General features: G+C 46.5%; 1 protein-coding gene across 1 annotated transcript in view; it reads left to right on the top strand.

The window, feature by feature from the left end:
- LOC131406510 (endophilin-A3) overlaps window positions 1-21200 on the top strand; it is a 536830-nt gene that overhangs the window by 162262 nt on the left and 353368 nt on the right. The window contains exon 9 of the mRNA XM_058542566.1: window positions 16013-16087. Coding sequence (XP_058398549.1) covers window positions 16013-16087 — 75 coding nt within the window. The remainder of the gene's footprint in view (window positions 1-16012; window positions 16088-21200) is intronic.

A 21200-nucleotide genomic window follows, 5' to 3' on the forward strand; every position in this document is an offset into this window, starting at 1 on the left:
TGAGTTTAGAAAGAGGAACTGGACAAATGTAGCTGAGTCTCTCCCCCCACCAACACCCGCCACCAACACCCCCGCCCGCCCCGCCCCCCAGCTCCTTGGGAGCTGCTCATCTGCAGAGAGCACACAGATAGGTCAGGAATCAAGGTGATGTTGTGGTCTTTCTATGCTTTACCTTTCTGTCTTATTGCTCTGTTGGTTCGAGATTTAGAGAAAGGAGTGCTTTTCTTTTTTTTTTTTTATTGCAGTAACATTGGTTTATAAGATTGTATAAATCTCAGGTGTACATCATTATTCTTCTATTTCTGCATAGATTACATCATGTTCACCACCCGAATACTAATTACAATCCATCACCACACACATGTGCCTAATCATCCCTTTTGCCCTCCTCCCTCCTCCCTTCCCCTCTGGTAACCACCAATCCAGTCTATGTCTCTATGTGTTTGTTTGTTGCTGTTTTTATCTTCTACTTATGAATGAGATCATACGGTATTTGATCTTCTCCCTCTGACTTATTTCACTTCGCATAATACCCTCAATGTCCATCCATGTTGTCACAAATGGCTGGATTTCATCATTTGTTATGGCTGAGTAGTATTCCATTGTGTATATATACCACATCTTCTTCATCCATTCGTCCCTAAATGGGCACTTAGGTTGCTTCCAAGTCTTGGCTATTGTGAATAGTGCTGCAATGAACACTGGGGTGTATGTATCTTTACGCATTGGTGTTTTCATGTTCTTTGGATAAATATCCAGCAGTGAACTAGCTGGATCATATGGTAGTTCTATCGTTAATTTTCTGAGGAATCTCCATATTGTTTTCCATAGTGGCTGCACCAGTTTGCACTCCCACCAGCAGTGTATGAGAGTTCCCTTCTCTCCACATCCTCTCCAACACATGTTGTTTCCTGTCTTGTTAATTATAGCCATTCTGATGGGCATGAGGTGATATCTCATTGTAGTTTTGATTTGCATTTCCCTGATAGTTGATGATGTTGAATATCTTTTCATGTGCCTGTTGGTTACCTATATATCTTCTTTAGAGAAATGTCTGTTCAGGTCTTTTGCCCATTTTTTAATTGGGTAATTAGTTTTTTTGTTGTTGAGATGTATGTGTTTTTTATATATTTTGGAGATTAACTCCTTATCAGATATATGGCTTGCAAATATCTTCTCCCAATTGTTAGGTTGTGTTTTCGTTTTGTTGATGGTTTCCTTTCCTGTGCAGAAGGTTTTAGTTTGATGTAGTCCCATTTGCTTATTTTTTCTATTGTTTCTCTTGCCTGGTCAGACATGGTGCTTGAAAATATGTTGCTAAGACCGATGTCGAAGAGCATACTGCCTATGTTTTCTTCTTGAAGTTTTGTGGTTTCAGGTCTTACATTCAAGTCTTTAATCCATTTTGAGTTAATTTTTGAGTATGGTGTAAGGTAAGGGTCTACTTTCATTTTTTTCCATGTGGCTATCCAGTTTTCCCAACACCATTTGTTGAAGAGACTTTCTTTTCTCCATTGTATGTTCTTGGCTCCTCTGTCAAAGATTAGCTGTCCATAGATGTGTGGGTTTATTTCTGGGCTTTCGATTCTATTCCATTGATCTGTGTGTCTGTTTTTGTGCCAGTACCATGCTGTTTTGGTTACTATAGCTTTGTAGCATATTTTGAAATCAGGTAGTGTGATACCTTTAGCTTTGTTCTTTTTTCTCAGGATTCCTTTGTCGATTCAGGGTCTTTTGTTGTTCCATATAAATTTTAGGATTCTTTGTTCTATTTCTGTGAAAAATGTTGTTGGAACTTTGATAGGGATTGCATTGAATCTATAGATTGCTCTAGGAAGTATGTACATCTTAACTATGTTAATTCTTCCAATCCAAGAGCACAGAATATCTTTCCATTTCTTTGTGTCTTCTTCAATTTCTTTCAGCAATGTTTTATAGTTTTCAGGGAACAGATCTTTCACCTCTCTGGTTAAGTTTATTCCTAGATATTTTATTCTTTTTGTTGCAATTGTAAATGGGATTGTATTCTTAATTTCTCTTTCTGCTGCTTCGTTGTTAGTGTATAGAAACACAACTGATTTTTGTATGTTGATTTTGTATCCTGCAACTTTACCATATTTATTTATTACTTCTAAAAGTTTTTTGGTGGATTCTGTAGGGTTTTCTATTATAAAATCATGTCATCTGCAAATAGTGACAGTTTAGCTTCTTCCTTTCCAATTTGGATCCCTTCTATTTCTTTTTCTTGCCTGATTCCTCTGGCTAGGACTTCCAATACTATATTAAATAGGAGTGGTGATAGTGGACATGCTTGTCTGGTTCCTGTTCTTAGAGGGATAGCTTTCAGTTTTTCACCATTGAGGATGATATTAGCTGTGGGTTTGTCATATATGGCCTTTATTATGTTGAAGTACTTTCCTTCTTTACCCATTTTATTCAGAGTTTTTATCATAAATGGATGCTGTATCTTGTCAAATGCTTTCTCTGCATCTATTGAGATGATCATCTGATTTTTATTCTTCATTTTATTAATGTGGCATATCACGTTGATTGATTTGCAGATGTTGAACCATCCCTGCATCCCTGGAATAAATCCCACCTGGTCATGGTGTATGATCTTTTTAATGTATTGTTGTATGTGATTTGCTAGTATTTTGTTGAGGATTTTTGCATCGATGTTCATCAGTGATATTGGCCTGTAATTTTCTTTTTTTGTGTTGTCCTTGTCTGGTTTTGGTATCAGGGTAATGTTGGCTTTGTAGAATGACTTAGGGAGCTTCCCCTGCTCTTCAATTTTTTGGAAGAGTTTGAGAAGGATAGGTACTACGTCTTCTTCGAATGTTTGGTAGAATTCAGCAGGGAAGCCGTCTGGTCCTGGACTTTTATTTTGGGGGAGGTTTTTGATTACTGTTTTGATCTCCTTACTGGTGATTGGTCTATTCAAATTCTCTGTTTCTTCTTGATTCAGTTTTGGAAGGTTGTATGATTCTAAGACTTTATCCATTTCTTCTAGATTATCCAATCTGTTGGCATATAGCTTTTCAAAGTATTCTGTTATAATCTTTTGTATTTCTGAGGTGTCCATTGTAATTTCTCCTCTTCCATTTCTGATTTTATTTATTTGAGCCTTCTCTCTTTTTTTCTTGGTGAGTCTAGCTGAAGGTTTGTCAATTTTGTTTATCTTTTCAAAGAACTAGCTCTTGGTTTGATTAATTTTTTCTGTTGTTTTTTTAGTCTCTATTTCATTTATTTCTGCTCTGATTTTATAATTTCCCGTCTTCCACTGATTTTGGGCTTTGTTTGTTCTTCTTTTTCCAATTCCTTCAGGTGCACTTTTAGATTGTTTATTTGAGATTTTTCTTGTTTGTTGAGATAGGCCTGCATTGCTATAAATTTACCTCTTAGAACCACTTTTGCTATATCCCATAAATTCTGGCATGTTGTATTTTCATTTTCATTTGTCTCAGGAGTGTTGTTCTTTGGTTCCCCTTGAACACCAACACTTACCATATTTTTCATTTCAGGCTTTAAGCTAGCTGATGTTTATTATTTATTATCCTACCATTTTATCCTATTTCAGTCTACATATATTTATTCAATCTATATGTATATATTTATAATTGTTGGTGTGAAGCCACAGGAATGATCACAGCTGAGAGGACACAAGAGGACAAGGGCTGTCTTGCTCTCAGCTGTCACTGCCTCAGCCTCTTGGCTCTCCCAATGCATCTGCAACTCAGAAAATGACCATTTTCCACAGGCCCTTGTGACTTGTGAGACTTTGAGGATGGAGGGATTAGTGCTCTCCAAAACCTTTGCTGGGAAGATGACACATTTTGTTTACCTTAAACAGAATATTTTAAAAACCACGGTGTCTGGTTTACATAGCCAGGAGGAAGCTAAAGGAGGAGGCTGGCAAGAAGCAGCTAGGAGGGTACCACACAGGGGAAACCCCCTCACAGAGGGACTGCCTCTGTGATATCATAGGCCAGACGTGGTGAAGAATCAGGTGATGGGGAATCTCCCATGAGATACGCGGGGAGAAGGCCAGCAGAGAGCATCATTAGCCTGGCTCTGGGCATTGGGTTTACACCAATCTGCTTCCAACCAACTGTGGGAAAGAAAACTGGATTGTGTGCTCCTGCCTTAAAGCTTTCCATCAGCATGGTTTCACATCCAGAAGTTTGTCCTACAACATGCACCCAGTCTTCTTAAAACTGTTTTTCCTCCTCCCGGAAGTACCAGTCACCACAGCAACTTTTCCTCTCATCTTCTCCTGATATCTCAAACTCCACAAACTGCTCTCAGCTACCTGGCTATTTCTCTTTTCACTCTTTTCCTTTCTCTTGGATCTTTTCTTCCCTAGGTCACTCCATACAAATTTTTAGTAGAAATTCTTCTTATTCCCTCCAAGCCCGAGAGATGCCTCATAGCTGACTGAGCACTAAAGAATCACTCTATCTTTGAAGGCAGAGGGGGAAAGCAATGTTGCCAACCCGTATCAGTTACCCCTTTTTCTTTTATACTTGTCACACTATTTATTTCCAGAGTGGTCTCCTTACCTTCCTGGCAGGGTCAAATGAGGACATTCACAGTGCATAGCTCTTTTCCCTCATCATGGGGGCAATTGTTGCCAGAGCTGTATCTTGTCACCTCTCTGAGTCTCAGCTACGGGGATGATTCCCTTCCCCAGTTTCCAGCATTAATATAGAATTTTCTATCATATCCATTTAGTGATTCCAGTGGGGAATGGGTGGTTTGAGTAAAACATTTGAGCTCAAGTTATCTTCTTGGATCAGAAGTCTCTATATGACCTGAAATTTCATGTCAATATCAGTTTTTTAAAATTTGTTTTCCATTTTCCTTATTTACGCTTTGCAGAACACTGGACATTTTGTTCTCAATTTTCCTGACCCCATACATGAATTTGGGGATACTTGTTTCATGAAGTCTTTTGGTTTCTTTCTTAGTTTTCAAAAACAACAATAAAAATACACTGCTCTGGCACATATTTAGTGAAATAGCATTTAGCAATTTCATGGGAAATGCCGTGTAAGTCCCACTCTTTCTTTGATGGTAAACCAGAGACCCAGACTAGCAGTGAATGTCAAACTTGCTTTGGAGGATTCAGGGGCTGCTGGGTGAGTCTTTCAGGCTGAAGTTCACAATGGAAGAGCGAAAGAACAGAGCTGAGGAAACATCCTTCAAGCGAGAGCCGCTGAACCATATATGCAAATGGTGAAGACAAAGGCAGAAGTCAAAAGCGGCTCATAATGATTGTTTCTTGGTTTTGTTTTTGAGAAAAAGAAATAAACTTTTGATATTTTCACTGTTTATGGGAAATTATACACACATTACATGCACATTAGAGAACATTTAGAAATTCCTTTCTCGATAAACAGACATATGGATAGACAGTGGATAAATAGGTCACTAGCTGTTTTCACCCACACCATCAACTTCCGTGGCTTCAAGTCTCACCCATATGCTGACGGGTCACAAATCTAAATCTCCAGCCCAGGCTGTCTTCCTGAGTCTAGATCCACAGGCATTTCCAGCTCAAAACGTTCCAGGTGAAGCCATCATCTCTGCACCACCTTTTCCCACTTAATATGCTCCTTTTCCTCTTATGTTCCCAATATCAGCGAACGACACTGCCACCACCCATGGCTTGTGTCAGAAATTAAGGTGCTAGCCTTGATGCATCTCTCCTCGGTACCCTACTTTTTAAGTCATTCACTAAGTCTTATCAATCCTACCTCTCTAATAACTCTCAAATCCATGTATTGTCTTCTATCTCCACTACCTTGTAGTGTTGTACCAGGTTAGGCCATCATGAGCTCTTATTTGGATTATTAAAAATACAGCCAGAGTAATCATTCCTAAAATCCCATCTTATCATATCATTTCTCTGCCAAATATTATAGTAAGTAAGCCACTGTGCTTAGGATAAAGTCCAAAACCCCATAGCATGGCACATGAGACCTTCACAACTTGAGCCCTACCTACTTCTGTCCACTTACTTTTGCCAATTCTGTTTTCACTTTGTGCCCCAAATGTAGTAGTCACCATAGACTAGTAACCAATAACTCAAAAATTTCAGAGGTTTAACAGATAAACGTAATTTCTTGTTCATATAAATTCTAGCATAAGTTGGATGACTCTCTGGGTCAGCTGTCCTTTATGGTGTGGTTCAGCAATCCAGGATCTTTTGATTTTGTGGCTCTGCCATGTCCACACACAGCCTCTATGTCAACTGCCCAAGGGGAAGAGAAAAACTGGAAAAGCCACAGGAGCTTTTCATTGCCTCAACTGGGAAGGGATATACAGCACTTCCACTTTATTTCATTGGCCAGAATAAGTCACATGGCTCTGCCTAACTGCAAGAAGGCTGGGAATTGTAGCCCTCCAGGAGGATCCAGGAAGGAGGCATCTTAGAAGAGATCTGGCAAATATATAGCATTGTCTCTGCCACACCAAACATTTAAAAACACATGGTTGTTGAATTGGAACTTTCGTCTTTAGGCCCTCACACGTTTACCTTTTTGGCTGGAATTCTTACTTCACACCCAAACTGTCTCATGAATAATTCCTGCCCAGAACTATTTTTGTGAAGGAATGCATGGGAATGCCAGGCGAGAACCTCTTTCTCAGGATTATGAAAGCTGGAGCAGTATCCTAGAAACTGGTTTTTAACTGTCACCCATGAAATGAGATATAAATTATGTCTTTCTAAATTTGATTTTCAAATCAAATAAAAACATTTGTTTATATAGATTTTCACATTTCCCTATGTAACATAAAGACATATGTTTAGATGGTTGGTTTTAAGTCAATAAGCAACCATCTCCTTAGTTCTGGATCCGATGTGTTATCCAGTCCATTTCACAGCTGATACCACTGAGAACATACTGGGAAAGAGAAAGGAGATGAACAAGTAACAGATTAATTTTCTTAATTTCTTTTTAATGTAACACAGTCATAGACACTGTATTAATTATTTATTGTTATGTAACAAAGTATCACAAACTTAGTGGCTTAAAAGAACACACATTTACCATCCCACAGTTTCTGTAGTTCAGGAATCTAGGCACGGCTTACTTGGATCTTCTGTTTCCGGGTCTTTCACAAGACTGCAGTTAAGGTGTCAGCCAGGGCTGAGGTCTCATGGGAGGCTTGACTGGGGAAGGATGCACTTTCAAGCTCATGTGGTTGTTGGCAGAGTTGAGTTTTTTGCTGGTTGTCAGCTAGAGGTCCTCAGCTCCTTGCCACATATGTCTATTACGGAGGCTTACTTCATCAAGTCTAGCAAGGGAGAGTGTCTCCTAGCAAGAGGGAAGTTACAATGTTATATAACATAGTCAAAGAAGTGATGTCCCATCACCTTTGCCATATTCAATTGCTAGAAATAAGTCACAAGTCCTATCTACACCCAAGGGGAGGGGATTACACAATGGCATGAATACCAAGAGACAGGGATCATTGGGGGCCCTGTCAGAATCTGTCCACCACAAATATCCTACAATTTTCCCTCAATTCCTTATTAGGCTGAAGGTGTATGCACACATACACATGTGTGTACTTGATGGAAGTGGTCAGATAGGATTTGTTCTAGAGCATGTGATAAATTTATTCATTCTTTCTTAGATCTACCTTGCAGCCATTAATATTATTTTAAATAGTAGATTGTTTTGGGATAGTAGATTGTTTTTTATTGGAGAAAAACCACAGAAGGAGAGTAGACTTATTGTTATTATTATTATTATTTTTACAATAAGATCCTGTGCTTGTACTTAAACTTTAGTCCTCAACTGAAATATCACTTCTAAGAAATCTCCAACATTCCCATGACTGAATTAGTTGCCATCCTACCCAATGCTTTTATAGCTCCCTGTTCTTACACCTCTAGGAACATTTATCACACTGTATCGCATTTGCTCCTTCAGGAAGGGGCTATATCTTATCATGCCATTGTGTTCCCGACCTAGCACGTGATTGGCGTCAAGTAGATTGTCGATTAATATATATTGCATTTCACTGCATTGAACTGAACTGTCCTTTGGACCTAAAGCTGACCGGATGTGGATGGTAGGATCTGAAGGAAACTAGTTCTTCACACTTATCCATAGAATATTTTTGCCTAAGTCTTGTAAAGGCTTAATTGGCTATCAAAACTCTCCCAAAGTTGAGTGTATTTTGCAGAATTTAATACATAGCAATGTTTTTATTGAACTTATATTTGAAAAAAGACTTTTCAAGTATTCCTTTGTGGTGTTTCCAACCCAAATATTGCCAAGCCGACAGAGTAAGGAGCATGTAGGGGAGCAGACTAAACAGGCGGGTCTCGTTTTGTGGTGCAGGGTGAGTGACACGCAGTGCAGCACTGGGGAACACACTTTTGTGCACAACTCATCTTGACAATTTGTAAGAAAACTGACATCACATTTTTAAACAATAAAGTGTACAGTGTTTAGAGTAATACGATTTCTTACTCTGCACTCTGTTCTTTTTGTTCAAATCAATCAATTCTGGAATAAAACCTTGGTCTCTTGGAGTTGTCAGAGATGATGTTCTAGATGTGAATGTTTCAGAAAGCTAAGGATGAATAGTTAAAGGAATACATATTGCTTGGTTTTGTTTTCTTTTTCTTAAATTTAATCCTTTTGTTGGTGAATATTTTTCTAAAGTATGTACTTCCATAAATCCATAAACAGAATCTAAAGAACAAATGTGCTCATAGATGACCTGGATTCACGAACATCAACCCAGTACTGTGCAATGATGTAGTGATCTTCCCAGGCCCCACTGAGGTGAACAAAACTGTAGCTGACTATGGTATTTTTTACTTCTTTTGTGCCTTTTACAGTTTTTCCATAGCACCTTATGCTATCAGTATGCCTTTTCTTAGCAGGCATTCTGTCTCTTTCTAACTTACAGCTTCTAATTTACTCCTGAAGACTAGATGAACCAACATGTTAGAACTATGCACAAAGTAAGAAACAGTAGCCTTCAGTGAGACCTAAGTGTTTGCTTATGTGCACTATGATTAAATCTGTGATGTCAGCTGGATGCTCAGAGGCCGTTTCTGTTCTGGTTGTGGTGAGACTAGAAGAGACTGCTAGAGCTGAGTTCTAGATTAGCGAGGCGTTGCTATAGTATACAAGCAAAGTATAAAACCAATCTCAGAAGGTATATTGGAAGAACCTATTGGAATTTTATAGTTTTCATACTTTCACAATATAATGGAGAAAGTTGATGCTCAGAGAAGCCAGGTGATTTACCCAGAATCCCCCAATTTGTGGCCAAGCCTGGACCAGTAGTGGATTTTCTGACTAGAGCTCCAGTGTTCTCTACACTCACCTTCTGCCTCTGAGGAGAAGAAGATAAGGGTCTTGTCAAGGGCAGAGTGAGATGAGTTCAAAAGCACTGGCAAATCCACTCTTCCTAGGGTATCTATGTTTTGCTCATGCTCCACAGTGGAGTCTCTGTGGACACAGGTATGTGATATGTGCAGGATTATCAAGGTATGAGATACACATAACACTGAGTCAGATGAGCTCCTGCCCAGCTCTGGAGACCAGATGGGAATCAGGCTTGGTTTGGGGCTGGAGAGTCTGCTGGCCCTGGGAAAGGTCACCAGATCCCAACATCTATTTCTTTGCAGCACTTTAGGGGACTCTAGCCCTCCCCTGCCTCACCCTCAAAGATTTGGAACTTTCTAGAAAGAGTCTGTCCAACACCACCCCCACCCACCTGACGGAGATTTTGATTGGCTCAGTCCTCCAGAGCTGTAGTAGTCCTAATTCCTAAACTCCTGACCTGAAATCATGGATCTGGCACCTCTAAGAAGTCATGAAATCATGGATCTGGCACCCTGAGATACTCCTTGGGGATCTCAGTGCAAGAGGAGAGGAAAAACCAAGAACAGGGTGTGCCAAAGCATACAGAGCCCTCACAATGAAGAACCACCTCCTGTCATACCTCTTCCCAAGGGCTGTTTTTGCTTATGAGGCAGAAGAGCAGCCAGATGAAGACTTGAACACGTTTTATAAAGCAAATTTCTGTTCCAAAGAAGGACCCCATTCTGGACAGGCAAAAAGCCACCACCACCAGCTGAGCACGCTCCCCGTGTGGGGCTGGGGACACCTGCGAAGACGTGTGGTGGATGCTGTTGGTGTGGCTGCCCCGTCCAGACTCGTTATTGGCAGATACACCCATCCCTCAGCTTATGCAACTGTGGCAGCCGAGGGCTTGCACCTAAGCCCTTCTCCAGAGCACTGTCTCTGGCTTATGGGAGCCACCAAGGAAGTCACAGCACCACCCAGCTCCAGGGGCAGCAATGGCTGACTGGCAGTGGGTACAACAACCCAGTCCTGTTGCCTCAAGACAGGGCAACTCTATGGTGTGGCTTCTGCTCCAGGGTCCCAGAGGATCAGACAAAGGCTAGATCTTCCCTGGGGTACAGGCTTGCTCTGCTGTTGCCCCTACCCTATCCCGCTTCCTTTACTCCCTTACAGCTTCTTCCTGTGGCAGCACGCCCTCAGAATCTCACACCCCTAAGACACCATGCTCCCCTAATGTCCCCACCTGTCGTCATCTGGTGGACTCGGCTGAAAGCGTGTCCTCCGTGCCTGCTACAGCGGGTCAACTGTAACTTACACAAGTCTGGCCTCCAAGTGCTCCATTTCTCCAAGCCTCTTCTTGGTGTGCTTCCCAGGTCCACCTCACGAGTTCCGTAACCAGAACGAGTACGTCTGCATCAAGAATAAACTCAGGCTAATGCCCTGAAGCGATGGCCCCCTCTCTCTTAGGGTAAAACACACACCCCCCAACACCAGCACCACCAATAGTAACTTCCCTGGTCCACTTGCTCTCTCACAAATTGTGCCTTGTGGTGCTTGTCTGGTGGGGTCAGTAGGCAATGATGGAACGAGGGGTAGGGATCTCGGAAACTCATCCAGGGAAGAAGCTGATCCTAAGACAGATAATAGAAACTGGGAACTCAAGAAGATGCATCTTAGGGAGGAAACAGAACTGGTTTCATAGACCTCTCCGAGTTGAAAGGCACTGCCCTTGTCCCCAGGTGGTGGGGGTTCTTACGGAGGGGGGCAGTCCAGGAGCTAGGCAGGGAGGGCCCTGAACTTGCCCGAGGTAGACTGGGTAGGTAGCTGTACCCAGTAGCCTGATTAGCCAGATTGGCTTTTTTGGGGTTCATTCTTTTCTGTTCTTCCCACTCCTCAATCTTCCCCCACCTCCATGCCTTTGGCAATGTCAAAATGTTTAAACATTTTGGCCAGGCCTCAGGGGAGGGGTGAAGGGTGGGAGGGGAGAGCGGGTGGGTGACTGAGGGAAAGCTCTGCATCTACACTTGCACAGAGTGATGAAGGAGAGTTCTAATGGGGTAGTTAGGTGGTGAGTCCGGGGACAGGACCTGTGGGGTCCAGCCAGCCCTGCCCAGTGGAGTCCTTGTCATCCTCCCTCACAGCACCCTGGCCATAAACGTAGGATTGCTTGACCTTCTAAGGTAGAATGGGAGGCAGAACTTTCACTGGAGCGTTGGCCATGCTTTCTGCTTTTCACTCCTGGCCAGCTGTTCCTTGAGGGGCTGGCCTGACACTAAAAGGAACCCTGGGGAGAGAAACCTCAGCCCCGGCCTCCACACTTAATGTGGGGCCTCTCTAGAGGTTGGCTCAGGAATCAAAAGTGCCCAAGGGAAAATGTGACAGGGAAGTCCTGCTGAGCCATTAATACCTTAGAGCGGAGCAGCTCAGATGTTCCCAACAATCCCCCCACCCCAGAGGCCTTCTCAGTGCCTTCCTGGATTGCAGGCACCGGGAACTCAGCTCAACACAGCTGCCACTGCGCAAGCATAATAGCTCTTTGAACTCTCCATTTCGTCTTGAATATTCATGTGATTTTTGCAATAGACCCCATGACACATCAGGGCTGGTTTTAGAATCTGAATGATGTGAGAAGCGGTGTAGTCTAGATGCTAAGCACATGCGGTGTTAAACCTTTCTACTGCAGTCTCATTTGTAAAATGGAATAACACTAACACCTACCCCACAGGCTGGTGTGGTGACTGAGTTTACACAATTGAAGTGCCCGGCACAGTGCCCGGGGCATTGTAAGTGTTCTGAAATGTAACATCATTGTTCCTCTACTGATAGACACCCCGATGTGAGAAGCACACACAGCAGATCTCCATTATTTGCAGATTCTGTATTTGTGAATTTACTTACTTGCTAAAATTTATTTGCAACCCCAAATCAATACTGGCAGCACTTCGCCGTGGTCATTCGAGGAGGGGTGAACATTTTTAGTCACCTGATATGCATTCCCGGGTAAGGTCAAACAGGGCAACACTCCACCATCTTGTTCCAGATTTCATGCTGTAAATGAGCGTCCTTTTATGGTCTCTAGTGCCACTTTTCACATTTCTGTCTTTTTTTTGTTTGTGATTTCGCTGTTTAAAATGGCACCCAAGAGAAGTGCTGAAGTGCTGTCTAGTGTTCCTAAGCAGAAAAACGCTGTGATGTGCCCTGTGGAGAAAATCTTTATGTTAGATAAGATACTTGTGTTTGATAAGCTTCATTCAGGCATCAGATGTAGTGCTGGTGGCTGTGGGTTCAATGTTAATGAATCAACAATACAGGTTAAATAAAATATTTTTAAAGAGAAACACACATAAAATAAGGTCGTTGATTGGCTGACAAAAATGTGACCAGAGGCTGGCAGGAACCTAACCCTGTACTTCCCCTAGGAGCAGTGGCTCAGTGTTCTCAAATTTATTGTTCCCTTACCTTTCTAAGAATATAACCATGGCGAATAAGGAGATCGACTGTACATAGGTGCACTCTCTCTGGCTTAGCCAGCCCTCCCTGCCCCTTACTGACTAGTTTCCTCCTGCCTCCTGCTCCTCTGCCTCCTTCACACTGAATGTCTTCTGCTCACTTCCCACAAGATTGGGTCATGTAAACATGGAGCAGAGAGACGGTTTTGGAGATCCTCCTCTGGATTTCCAGAGGAAGTCACCAGAGTAAGGAAGGGAAGATGGGCGAGGAAGGCAGGCAGGGCCAGCTCCTCTTGGGAAAGCTCTTCCACTATCTGGAATGTACCAACCACAGAACAGGCAGGAGAGCAACTTCAGGGATGAACAATCGAGGCTTTAGAGAGCAGAGACACGGGCTCCAGTCCTGGCTTTGCAACTCACTATGTGTAAGTAATTTAGCCCCTGAGCCTCAGCTTCCTCATCCGTGAAATGGGAATAATGCTACTAACTGACGCCACCGGACCACTGTGAAAATGAGCTGCACGTAAAGAGCTTGGCACAGTGGCTGGCACACACTAGGCACCCAAAGAAATGATGGCTGTGGCGGTACTTCAGCAGGGGCACAGAGCAGACTTTCCAAGCAATCCCCCGGCCCTTGGCTTGTATACCGCTGAGCTTGGGCCAAGGCCAAGCTCTCTTCGCCTCCAGAAGTCCACAGGGAAATTCACCCCACTTCCCGGTCCCTGACACCGCCACCCCATCCCAAATCCCAGGCCTGGGCACCTCATTATTTAGGAACTGCGGAGCTCTCTGTTACCCAAGCCCGGCTTATGCGAAGTGGCACCAGGTACCGGGCTAAGAGGTGCCCCTACTGGGTCGCTCGTGGTCCCTGGCAGCCAAATGTTCGGGCGATGAGCGAGCCCACCGGAGTCCCGCGGCCCCTGTGCGGGGTCCGCGCCTGGCGCCGCCGGGGGCCAGGAGCGGCCCGCCCGTCTCCGAGTTGGTCACGCCTGGCCGGGAGCGCCTGAGGCTCGCAGGCACGAGCCAGCGGTTCCGGGCAAACCTCCGTGTGGCCGCTGGGCCTGACTTAGCCGAGTCGGCGCCCGGACCCGGGCCGGGTGGGGGGAGGCTCGGGGGGGTCGGGTGTGGGGGGGGCGACGGCATCCTTACTCGCGGCTCCGGCTGAGGCGGGGCGCCCGGGCCGCCGCTCTGCAGCGCGCCCGCCGGCGGTGGCGGTGGCGGCGTCGGCAATCCCGGCTCTTGGCACCACGCCTGGCGGCCGGCCCAGCGCGAGGAGTGGCTTCCAGGAAGCGGGCGGAGGAGCGTTCCAGCCGAGTCTCGCCGTCGCCGCGGCCCCGCGCGCTCCGAGCGGCCCGGGCGCGGCCCTTCACCGGTCTCCTTGCACCCCCGGCGGCCCCCGCTCGGGCCGAGGGCGCGGGGCGGGCGGGCGCCCGGGCGCGCCGCGCACTTGCCGGGCGGTGCAGGTGGCGGCGCGCGCCCTCCGCCGCTGGGCCCCCGCCAGCGCTGCGCTCCGCGCGCCCGGAGGGGCGGAGAGGCGGGGCGGCCCCCATCCCAGCCCCATTTAACTTTGCGGCGGCGGCAGCGGCGCCGCGGGCTGGAGGCCGGCGTCGGGGAAGGTCGTGGTCGCGGATTCCGCACGAGGTGTGGACGCGGCCGCTCCTGCCGGCTCTCCCCAGCGCGCGCCGAGGCCGCGCGGCCCGGACGGCACGTCCCAGATACTCCTGCGGCGCAAGGTGGGTGCTCTGGGCTTGGCGCGGGGGGCGAGGGAAGGCTCTCCCCCGGGGAGTGAGATTCGGAGCAGGGGCTCCTAAGCAAGGTTGAGGGACTCCGATCGGGAGGAGGGGACTAGGCGGACCCTGGGGGGCTCCAGGACTGGGGCGCTCGCCACGGTTTGGAGACCTCGGGGCGGCACGCTCCGTGAGGTCCTGGAGAATTCGGGAGAGAAATTCCGGGCTCTGCGCCGGCCGAGGGACGCTCTCGATTGTGGGGCAACATCATGGGGGGGGATTTCAGGTTTGGGGGTTTCTAGGAAGAAAACGGGCTGACGGCCGCTAGTAGCCTTGAGCGTCGAGAGGGCTGGCAGGTTGGCAAGTGGGTCGCGAGCGCCGAGAGCGCCCAGGGCCGAGGCGACGCGCCCGCCGTGGAAAGTGGGCGCGCGGGGACTGGACGCGGCGCGGACGCTGGGGGAGGACCTCCAGGCAGCGGGTGGTCGGAGGAGCGTGCGCCAAGACCGCTGGTGCCGCGAGCGAGGGGCGCGCGGTCCCGGGGCCCCGCACTGGCCGCCTCCCTGCAACCCAGAGTCGCCGCCTCAGGTCGGAAACAGCAGCACATTTGCGGATCGCATTAGGCCAGGCCCTTAATGCTTTCTCCAGATGGAGAGAAGCCACCGACCCGCCCCCGGACACCGGCTCCGCCAAGGCGCCCGCGAGGCGAAGCGAGAGGCGAGTGTGACCTCGGCTTTTCCAGTCTCGACTCACACTGATTTCCCTGTAGATTGTCAGGAGAACTCCGAAGAACCCCCCGCTGCCCTCCGGGTCTCGGAAGGCCTCTGCCGGTTCGCCCTCACCTACTTTTAGGAGATGGTGCTTTGCTGGCTCTGAGGCTGTACCCTCCGAACTTCCCTTAACTCAGCTCTCAGGCCTCTCTGGCTGCAGGTCTGGGGCTCCGAGGGCGAACGGTGTCATCTGGTGGGGAAAGCTTTGAACTATCAGAGGACCTGCATTCCAGTCCTAGAATGGTCACTATCTTGCTGTGTGACCTTAGGCAGTTCCCGTCCCCTCTCTGGGCTGGCTTCGTTGGTCTTAGACTCATTTAGGCCTGAAGAAGCAGAAGCTGGCAGGTGCCCTAACCCTTGGCTCCATGCTGGCTTCCTGAGTCAGATGCCAATAGACACACCCTGCTGCTGACACATGGGCTGGGAAGTGGCTGGTGCAGAGCCGTCACAGCTTCTGGAGGGCTAGAGGTGTGGGCTGCACACTGGAGGCAAGTCTAGCTGCCTTCCTGACCTTGATGTGGACTCATCCTAAAGAGAGCTCCAGACAGCCTCTCTCCTGGAGTAGGTTGCCCCAGTGTAGACCTTTCAAAGTTGTTGTGTGGGGTTCAGGGTCCCTCCCTCTGATTGGTCTATTAAGTCATGGGTGCTGCCACTGGAGTCAGAGCTGGTTGGAAACCAACTCTTTCCTCTTTTGTAGGCTACAGGTGAGACCCCGCAGGATACAGGACCCCATGGCTTCCTGGAAGAGCCCCTGGTGGCTGCTCATGTGGATTGTCTTCATGCTCCCTGCCCTCCTGCAGGTAACAGAGAGGGGAGGAAGAATGGCAGGCATACGTCTGTTTACTTAGGAGCATTATTCTAGATCACCTAAGACGTGGTATGATTACAGTTAATCCTATACCAAAGAGAATCCAATCTTCTCTCTTCCCTCCAGCACATGGTATTTCTGGTTGCTTTAGCTGTAAGAATGGCCCAGTCCCTTGGTCCTCTCTGAGTCCTGAGCAGGGCCTTAATACCACTGTGGAGACTATGCACCAGTGATGAAGGGGCTGTGGTGGCCCCTGCCTTTTTGGTCTAGAATGGCTGTCTGCATGTGCCTGTAGAGACTGGACTCCAAGAGGCCAGGGCACGGTGAATGGGCAGAGCCCAGGTTCTGCCCTTCGCTCGGCCGCTAAATAAGTATTTTGAGTTTACATCTATCAACACATATCACACTATTTTGCAGTTCTTTCTTTAGACTCCTGTCCTTCCCATGAGCCTGGGTGGGGGGTGGGGGCAGCTCATGCATTGCATCCTCATTTGCCTACAGGGCAGACTACAGCAAAGGAGTGAAGCTAGCATTGCCTGAAAGACCATAGGGAATGGTGGAGACAGTGGCAAAGAGGATGGTACATGCTCCATCTATTAAGAGCAGCCTCTACCCAACTCCAGCTGATCATTGCCTAGTGAGAATGCAGGCCCAGGATTGCTAGATCTTCCTATTTTCCAAGATAGCTGGATCATTCAGATTTCCTATGAAATCTCTCTGTTTTTGAAGCACTGAAAGCCAGACAAATATGTTTGTAGCCTGGATTCAGCCAAGCAGTTTGTAGTCCCAGATCTAAAGGTGCAGAGCACACCTTAGTCAGTATTGTATCCTTAGGGCTGCTGCTAGCCCATACAGTACCTTGTGTGAATTAGAACAGGCTAGCCCACATGGTATCTTGTGTGATTTAGAACAAGACAACCTCTTCCTGCAGGTATAACTTCTCCAGCCCTTGGCTTGGTGGCCAGTGTGCTCTCAGGGTCTAGCAAAGGTCCTGACACTCAGTGAGGGCTCTGCCATCTGCTGAATGAGCATACACACGTGAATAAAGAGATATGCCCTGGGGTAGATTAACCAGACTGCTCTGTCCCTCATTTCACTCTCCTGGACTTAGTGTTCCGAAGGCCTCTTTCAGCTCCAATGCCCCATGATTTTTGTAACTCATGCAGAACTAGTTAGTGAGGTACATCTTCTCCCCCATTACCCATTTTATTGATGCTGCCCCATAATCACATTTTAATAGATATCTTTTGTTAGAACAAAAGTTAAGTATTTTCAGGGTGATTTTAGTTTTTTTCTGGTCAGCAAGGTGTAGTGTTGTGGTAACAGGGTGGAGACTTGCTTTTCCATCCCATCAGTAGATCTGAAACAGGCTGTGAGAGCCTCAGAGATTTGTTCCTGGTCAAATGGGGCTGAGGCTTCAAGGCACAAATTTAAATGTGCTTTGGGACAGTCTGTTGACCTTTGGCCAAAGGCAGTGTTTGCCCAGCTTGAATGACTTACTGACCTCTTTTGGATTTTTCCGTATCTTTGTGCCTCTGGCAGTGTTGTTTCCCTGTATGGGGCAGGGCACATACAAGGTTGTAAAAGGAGATCTCAGGCCAGCGGTCTTCATCATCCACACCATCCGCTGTTTGAATCCCAGCTCCACCACTTCATTACCTGTCACACAGCATCTCTGCCTCTCAGTTTCCACATCTGTAGAGCGGGGGCCTCTACCTCCTAGAGTTGTTTGTAGGACTGAATCCATTGTGAAGTGGAGAAAGTAACAAACAAAAGCAGTGTCTGACACATAACTGTACAATAAATGTTAGCGCTCTGTTCTTGCTGTTGCTTATTAGTATTAACGGTTTGAAACAAGCGTGGTGCCTGTAATTTCTGCTGTGGAACTGTAGGGGGCACTCAGGAGGCATCAGCTGAGGAGAGAAGATGCTGCAGAGACTGGAAGGAGGTGGGGCTGATCCTTTCCGTGGAGGTTACTGCAGGTGTCAGCGGGATTGGCCAGGGCAGTCATACCATAGGCCCTGGGAGACTATTCTAGTGAAGGGTAGGTCAGTCCTGGGGCCCTGCCCATGGGTTGGACACTTGGTTATCTCCCTAGGGTCATCCTGGGTTTGATTCAAAGCTACCCCTCTGAGGTATCTTGGGATTTTGGTGTTTGGGGGGCCTTAAGGTGTTCTTGAGTCTCTCCCCTTGCCTTGTAAGTGCTGCCACCAAGTGGCTAGTGGAGAATTAATAGCCGTGTGAGGCTGAGCCACAGGGAACATGCGATGTGCCAACTAATTTAATAAAAACTAGATTTTCTTTATTAAATCAGCTAAAACTGAAACTCTCACATTCACTGACCACAAGTAATTGTGATAGATTGCAGAGCAAGCCATGAGGTTGGCACACTTGTGTTTTTCTAACTCGTTCTTGACCATTTCTGGAGGAGCTCACCCAGACAGCTGGAAAGACCTCTAGTCTTCCTGTCTCACAGGCCCTGGAAGCTTCCTGCTGCTCTGGGCCCTCTCCTTAGGGACCCTGATCTTCCCTGGTCAGGGAACAGCTGCTACTGCTCCAGCTGTCTCTTCCAGCTTCTTCATCGAGAAGTCTCCACTCAGTGCAGTATAAATATGGAGCCAGTCACCGCTCCAACCGTGCTTTGTCAGATTCATTCTGCTTCCATCCCTTGATGAAATCTTGGGCAGATTCACTTTCATTTATTAAAAGTGCAGTCCAATTTCAAATTTTGATTCCCCGCTTGATTTAAATCTCATCTTCCTTCTGTCTAGTCTAGGCTTGACACCTGGCTCCCAGTCCCTGAAGTGGGGTCGTGCTGTGGTCTGTCCTCTTCTCACCTCGGCCAGTGGTGAGGACTGGTTCTGGGATACTTCTTCCTTTTGATTATTCTGGGTCCAGCTTTCCTGGGGCTGGAAACATGCAGAGGGGACGGGGAGGAGGGCAAATAGCTCTTTGCTTAACCAGATGCCTCTCTCTGGTCGCTGCCGCTGCCTCGACGGCTCTCACTGACTCTTCTGCCCTCTGGGCAGTGTGTGTGAGTTCTTCAGAGGGCTCTGCAGGACCTACCCTTCCTAAAGCGGGAGGTCCAGCTCTGGCTTGCCTCGTGCTGCTGGGGTCATCTTGCCTAGCAGGCAGCCCTGTTGAGTGGAGTGCTGGCAGGATGGTTTAAACCTAGCTCCCTTTGGTGTTGTCCGCTTGATCCATAGGAAATGCACGCATCCTTGCTGTGCAGACAGTAGGGGTATAGGATTCTCCAACGCTGCCTCTTTTCTCTGTCCTGCCAACTCCCTTCAGTTCCTCATCCCTTGCTCTGGTAGGCCCAGGGGCAAATCAGCAGATCCAGTCTAAGCAGATGTCCATCTGGGGAGTGGAGTGCCAGTCTCTCCTTGCAGGCACCCCAGTCTCTATGAGTGATTCTCGTTTTCTTCAATGCATCTCAGTCCTTCTTGGAGAACTGGGAGGGAGTGAGGTAGTGGCTGGTGATAATAGGACTTATTATGCCCCTTCTTAGTGAGCTTAAAGGGCGATGTCCGCCTTACATTGGTAGCTCTCTTTAGAATGTGGGGTAATTAGCTCCCGTTGGTCATCAGCTTTGGCCCCTATATTCCAATGTTTTGGCATTTGGAAAGGTCTCATTGAATATCTTGACACTAAAATTAGACATGTTGGCTCTAGTCCTAGGGTAATGCTAGTCTTGGTGGTAGTTCTGGTCTCAGTGATTCTGATTTCAGTAGTTCTGGTCTGATGTTTTAAGTATTGTTGTTTTAGGTGATTCTTGGTGGTTCTGGTCTCAGTGGTTCTCTCTGGTGTTGTGTTTGGTCTTGGTGTTGTTTCTGGTCTTAATCAGTCTGGTTTCATCAGTTCTGGTGTTGAGAGTGGTTCTGGTCTAAATGATTGGGGATATTTTGGTGGTTCTGGTCTTGACGGCGTTTTTGTCTCTGTGGCTGTCAGCTTGCTGGAGGCTCCGGTGTCAGTAGTTCTTGTCTTTTTGGCTCTGGCCTTGGGGCAGTTCTCCCCTCTGACACCACAAATGTTAATCCCAGCCTTTAGCTTTCACTCCATCTCCTTTAAATCAGGAGGCAGAATCCAAGCTCAAGTGGTTGTTGTGAGGTATAGAAATCGCCCACCTCCTCCAAAACTCTCTTCTGACCCAGGAGAAGGAGGGTGGCAGACTCAGTCCGAGGTGGCAGCATGTGAATTAGGTCCTACATGAGCAATGGTTAGAGATCCACAGACACTCGTGTTCACCCTTTACAATAGTTTCTTATGATACCAATTAATTTGTGGTAGGATCTTTTGTTTTTTCATCCTTTTCATCTGTGTCTCTCTTTGCTCTCATACGCATGATCTCCATATCTTCTGATCATCCTTCCTCAGAACTCCCCAGCCAAGTTCTGTGGCACTTTTCCTGCTGTTCCCTATCCAGGAGGAGGTTTAAGAGAATGACAGTCAGTTGATTGAGCTCATTGCCATAGCTTGACATGCTGTGTCTAGAGGTGCTGATCACTAGCAGATAAATTATGCAAATAAAACATTTAGATTTTAGAAAAATAGAAGGTACAGATAAATGAAAGGAAAATCAAAATAAAAAATTTGCCTTAATACTATCATCCAGATAACAACTATTAACATTTTCATGTGTAATCTTCCAGACTTTTTCTATGCATAAATATGACTTAAATATACATATATATTTTAATAAATGGGATCCTGCTAAATATACTATTTTATACGTCATTTTTTTCAATCAATATATCATGAACATCTTTCCATGTCAGTACATATGTGACTGCATTTTCATTTGTAATGGCTGTGTTCATTGTACTTATGGATATACCACAATACCGTAATTTGCTTATACACATTATTTCTTTATTGGACGTTTGGGTTGTTTCCAGGATGGTTTGTTCACTTATGTCTGCTGTCAGCCACCTGGAATGAACATCTTATGCTCACATGTTTGCTTGCTTATTTGAATATTTCCTTAGAATAATTTTTTCTTAGTGGAATGTGCTCTGCTACACACTTGATACACATTGTGGCCCACCTCCTCTTCACCCTGTTTTATTCCGGGTGGAGTTTTTCCAGCACTTGGTTTTATGTCA

The sequence above is a fragment of the Diceros bicornis genome, chromosome 5, assembly GCF_020826845.1.
Source record: "Diceros bicornis minor isolate mBicDic1 chromosome 5, mDicBic1.mat.cur, whole genome shotgun sequence".
NCBI lineage: Eukaryota > Metazoa > Chordata > Mammalia > Perissodactyla > Rhinocerotidae > Diceros > Diceros bicornis.